Source organism: Diachasma alloeum, unplaced genomic scaffold, assembly GCF_001412515.2.
Source record: "Diachasma alloeum isolate Michigan unplaced genomic scaffold, Dall2.0 Dall_scaffold_00327, whole genome shotgun sequence".
NCBI classification, from domain to species: Eukaryota; Metazoa; Arthropoda; class Insecta; order Hymenoptera; family Braconidae; genus Diachasma; species Diachasma alloeum.
In genome coordinates, this window is record NW_021680466.1 from 424,984 (window position 1) to 430,851 (window position 5,868).

The window sequence follows — 5,868 nt, forward strand, 5'->3', positions numbered from 1 at the left end:
CACTTCAGCAGTTCTTTCTTCAACTCCCGGTGCCTCTGCACGTCTAAAAATGCGAAATGAGAAAATTCCAAGGAGTCTTGCCATATGATATATCATCTTGTTTACCACCTGGAGGATCATATTCTCAACGAGGTCTGGGGGAGGCGCAGGCGTGGGGGAGTCTCTGAGGTGCCTCCATCGAGGCCAGTTGGCGGTCGCTCTCGCCTCCACCACCACTTCCCCGATTCCCGCATGTGTACTCTCGACACAACTTTGTCAATCAATAATAGAGACAGAGAGCAGTCCCGGTGGATCCCGAACGCCTCCGCATTTTCATTCATCCCTCCGTTCCCTCATAGCATCATTTCCCCGAATAGTTGATTCAGTTGTCGTATTTTGGGGCATAAGGAGCTGTCAAAAGTCGTCACGGGGAAGAGTGAAATAGGAAGGGGCATTTAATGTGATTAACATCTCTCGATCGACTGAAAGACTGAGTTGTCTTCCGGGTGGAAGAGGAGGCAGGCTTATCGCGAACAGCTGGCCTCAGATATAAAATATCGCGGATATTATTCGGGGGACTACCACGGATTGTCAGGGAAATGGCACAGGAAGCCTCCAGGAGTGTCGATGAGAAAAGCTACATTTTGGATGCGCGAAAAAATTATGAGGATGTGAGTGAATTCATCTCTTTTTTATTATTTAGAGTGTGATTTCGGGGAAAAAGCAAGGTTGAGGGTTCTCGACGGAAATCGGCAAAAATATTATTTTCACCGCAGACACTTATTTTTTTGCTTAATCGCGGCTAACGCGGAAATATTTGGCATTGTATTATGAATGAATATTGAGAAATTCACATTTTTCAGATACCGTGTCAATGAGTGATAATTAAAAATGGACAAGTATTATTAATCTAATCAGGAATTACACTTGAATATTTTTGAGTAATCATTCGATCGATAACGAAAATTGAAATATTGCCATTATTCGTGACGAAAGTCATCGGATTTTTTAATTCTCTGCTATCCACTACTATTATAGTGAATAATTAATTGTGTTTACTATCATTATATTTTACTGAAAAGAATTATTATTATTTCAAATAATTGATTTTTCATTTTTATAATTATTACATTTTATTATTATTATTATTATTATTATTATTATTATTATTATTATTATTATTACAGGTATATATATATATATATATACTACTGTATATCGCCACCGTCCTTCTAACGGCAAATATTATTAAAAACTATCATTATATTTTACTGAAAAGAATTAATTAAAAGAATTGATTGTGTTTAATTATTCATGACGAAAGAAATCGGTATTTTCTGCTTTATATGTTCTATTGACATAATAATGAAATTGAATTTTGTAGCATTATTGATTGAAAAATTATTTGGTATTATTATTCATTACGAAACAAATCATAATTCAAGTTTTTTCATTAATCATTGATATTGTAATGAAATGTTAATAACGGAAATTATTGTCCTGCCGATCTCTGGCAGAGGTTTGGTCTGGTAGATATTTTTCATCATATTATAAATGAATATTGAGAAATTCATATTTTTCAAATACCATACCAATGAGTAATAATTAAAAACCAAAAATTATTAGAAATCTGATCGGGAATTAAACTTGATTTGACTTGAACTATTTTAAAGTAATCATTCGATCAATAATGAAAATTGCAATATTTCCATTATTCATGACGAAAGAAATCGGTATTTTCTGTTTTATATGTTCTATTGACATAATAATGAAATTGAATTTTGTAGCATTATTGATTAAAAAATTATTTGATTCATTTTTTAGTGTCATTTCTCGTTAGTATCGCAATGAAAAATACATTTGGTTTTATTATACATTGCGAAAAATGATAATTCAATTTTTTTATAAACCATTGATATTGTAATGAAATATCAACAATGAAAATTATTTTTCTGCCGATCTCCGGTTGTTGAGCGCATTTTTTCAGACATTTTAAAAGTGTGGAGATAATGTGACACAAAATGTAATGAAATTTTGTTGTTTGGCTTTTTCACATTTCAAAAGGTGATTTTTTGTTCTGGAATGATTTTTTTTATGATAAAAATAATCATTTAGACATTCTTTAAAAGTTCGAGATTTTTTGAAAACTTGATATTTTTAATGGCTTTTTAATAACAAGAAAAATATTCTTGAAATGATTTTCACGATTTAAAATTTTTTAATTAAAACAAAAATTGAAATTTTTGGAAAACCTTATATTTTGAATAATTTTGTAATAATTTAGAAATATTGCTCATTTAATCATTTTTAAACCCCAAAATTTTTCAATTTTTTCAATAATCAATTTTTCTGAAAACTTTATATTTTTAATAATTTGAAAATATTGTTCATGGAATAATTTTCAAGATTCAAGACTTTCCAATTTCTAAAAAATTGAAAACTTTCAAAAACTCGATATTTTTGTCAAAAATCAATTCCTTTTGCTCTTCGAATCATAATTTTTTTTTTCCCTCGTGGAAACGTACTTAAATTACGGATGATTAATTGTGAGACAGAAAAAATACAAAAATACAGTTCTTATCAGCGACAAGCGTTATTAATGATTGGAATTATCCCGGAATGTCGATTGCATTAAAGGGTCCTCCACTCATTTCACTTGACATAAAAAAAATCATCTTTTTTCTTTTTGTCCCTCATTCATTATTTATGGGCCTGACATTTGTGAACTTTTCCACGTGCATTATGTAACGAGATTCATAAATGGTACTCATCCCTCTTATCTCACAGCACAGACAGGCAATGTACATAATCCGCACAAAAAAAAATCTCGTTTCAGCAAACAAAATAAAAGATTACTTCCATTCATTAAGAAAACATTCCTTTTGTTATCGAGAACAAGAGGATTTTGAACTCTGAAAAATAACATTCACTAAAAATTATTCCACGAAATCAAAACATTGATTTTTGTTTAAAAAAATTGATACTAAAAAACTCGTTGAAACAGAATGAAAAATTATTTTTATGTTAAACTGAATGGAAGATTCTTGAATTATCTGATAATGCAATTGTCCTCACGCACAAACCGAAATTTTGGGGGATTATAATCGACAGGGCAACAGCTTGGGGACCGATGACTCCTACGACGATATGAGACAGCTCGTGAGGGTAAGATAATCGTGTTGTCTCACTCGGGCCTCCCCTTAACGATCTGATTAATGAAATTCTTCTCACATATTTTTCCATGTTTGTTAATCGTGTTTTGCTCATCATGCTCATCATCGTCATCGCCTTTGGGTCTTCAGCATCATAACCATCAGCATACCGCAAATAAATATAAATAATGCCATCGGAATGTTTCATTAAAAGTGATTATTACTTCTGTTAAAAGACAGTTTAACAGTTTTTTATATTTTATTTAGAGATGAGTCTTGACGCATGGGACATTCGGAATGCTCATTTGGTTGGATGATTGATTAAGAGGGTTTAGGAGTAGAAAAAAAATTACTGAAATGCGGGGAAAAGTTTATGTTATGAATTCTCAGCCAAAAAGGATGAAAAAACTCTGAACGATAGCTTGAAAAATTTGTTCATTTTTTAGGAACTGGATGAAATGAGTTGAAGGTAAGCTGAAGAGGATAAGTAACTTTAAGATATGTTCAAGAATACGAAGTGGTTAACCAGTGTGGCGGCCGCCATCTTGATTGGATACTCCCTCCCTATGCCGCAAGGGGCTTTAAAGATGCTGGCGCCACGACCTCGAATTTTTAAACATTTCTTAAAATTATTTATCCGCTTCAAATCATCCCAACTCACTTCATCCGGTTTCTATAGAATGAACCAGTAATCAATAATATCAGTAATTTTTTTTTCATTTCTGAGGCCCCTAACCTCACTTTATTTTGTCATTAATGAATGGACCAAAAATGTTTGATTACCTCCGAAAAGAAAAAAATCTGAAGGATAGCCTGAAACATTTGTTCATTTTCTAGGGACTGGAGGAAAGGAGTTAAAGGTGATCTGAAGAAGATGAATAATTTCAAGATGTGTTTAAAAATACGAGGTGGTTGAATGGTGTGAAAGTTTTAAAGATGGCGGCGCCTCCACCTCGAATTTTTAACCATTTCTTAAAATTATTTATCTGCTTCAAATCATCCCCAACTCACTCCATCTGGTTTCTATAAAATGAACAAATTATTTAAACCATCTTGCAGATTTTTCCGTCAGATTTTGGCTGAGAATTCATGGCGCAGAGTATTACCTGTATATCAGTAATTTTTTTTTATTTCTAACCTCACCCCGCCCCTAACCTCACTTTATTTTGCCATTAATGAATGGACAAAAAATGATTGATTGCCTCGGAAAAGAAAGAAAAATCTGAAAGATAGCATGAAACATTTGTTCATTTTGTAGGGACTGGGGGAAAAGAATCAAAGGTAATTTGAAAACGATGAATAATTTTAGGAAATGTTCAAATGTGTGGGCGCTTTAGAGATGGCGGTGTTTCCACTTCGTATTTTTAAACATTTCTTGAAATTATTTATCCGCTTTAAATCACCCTCAACTCACTTCATCCGGTTTCTATAAAATGAACAAATTTTTTAAGCAATCTTTCAGATTTTTCTATCAACTTTTGACTGAGGATTCATGCCGCAATTTTTTTGCCCGCATTTCAGTAGTTTTTTTCTTATTCCCGAGGCCATAACTCGGAATAGGCACTAGCATGATTTCTTTTTATTTTTAAATCTCAAGCTTCGGACTTGAATTAGCCTTTTTTTAACCATGAGCGTTCGAAATAGTGCTTATTAAGTAATAATTAATTAACAACTAATGAAGATTTCAAATGCTCGGGAATTGAATTCGGCATGAGCATGATCTTTTCTTCATTTCATCTCGATAATTATCTTGCGAGAAAATGTCAACAGATTATTTATTCCGATTTTGATTATAATTTTGTTTATTATTGACTGTAGATTTGTACATGTACATGCCCACTAGTGTCTTCAAGTAGTGAAGGAGTTTTAGAAAAAACTATTGGAGAATTCATCCCACGAAATCGAGGTTTTGATTTCGATTTTTAATGAATTATTTGGATTGATTATAATTGAAGTGATTGGGGACGATTTCAGGGGGAGGAGGAGGATGAGTCGGGTAAATTCTCTAGTCTGCCACTGGCGAGCTTTAATTTCATCAATTCCATCATCGGGAGTGGAGTAATTGGTGAGTAATTAATAATATCACAATTTGTTATCCAGTTAAAAAATTGATGGAAAATTGATGAGATTTTTCTCGCATTTTTCAGGAATCCCCTATGCCCTACATCAGTCAGGCTTTGGCCTCGGAATAGGTCTCCTGATAGTCGTAGCTGTTCTCACCGATTATTCGTTGATTCTCATGGTCAGGAGTGGACATTTGTGTGGAGAGATGAGTTATCAGGGACTTATGAGGGCCAGTTTCGGAAGGGTTGGATTCTATATACTTACGACCCTACAATTTATTTATCCATTTATTGGTCAGTATCTACTTTACACTAAAAATTGTCCACAAATTTCCCAAAAATTGATGTTTTTTCCCATTCAAAGTTTCAATTTACTCATTTATTGGCAAATGCCCACTTCTCATTAAAAATTACCCAAGAATTTCCCGAAAATGAAAAAAAAAAATCTCAATTTAAAAATTTCAATTTTTCATTTATCGATAACTCCCAACCCGAGACGAGGATTTGGTTCTGATTGGACGTACACAGGTCTTTCAAGATCTCTCCAGACCTAGATGGACCTGCACTGATAGAATGATTCATTTATTCCAAACGAGATTCGTTAACTATTAACGAATGGTAGAGTTGAATATGACCAAATGAATATTCGTTAATAGTTAACGAATGGTTCACTT

General features: G+C 32.9%; 2 protein-coding genes across 4 annotated transcripts in view; one reads left to right on the plus strand and one right to left on the minus strand.

Annotated features, from left to right (window-relative positions):
• LOC107040349 (protein LSM12 homolog A) overlaps nucleotides 1–5,868 on the minus strand; it is a 90,768-nt gene that overhangs the window by 7,885 nt on the left and 77,015 nt on the right. The window lies entirely within an intron of this gene.
• Nucleotides 206–5,868, plus strand: part of LOC107040343 (putative sodium-coupled neutral amino acid transporter 11) — an 11,096-nt gene continuing 5,433 nt past the window's right edge. Inside the window, exons 1-4 of one of the 2 annotated variants that reach the window (XM_015260395.1) lie at nucleotides 206–650; nucleotides 3,091–3,144; nucleotides 5,106–5,196; nucleotides 5,279–5,488. In XM_015260395.1, coding sequence (XP_015115881.1) covers nucleotides 579–650; nucleotides 3,091–3,144; nucleotides 5,106–5,196; nucleotides 5,279–5,488 — 427 coding nt within the window. In that variant the 5' untranslated portion in view covers nucleotides 206–578. The remainder of the gene's footprint in view (nucleotides 651–3,090; nucleotides 3,145–5,105; nucleotides 5,197–5,278; nucleotides 5,489–5,868) is intronic. The other variant, XM_015260396.1, reaches the window with a different exon arrangement.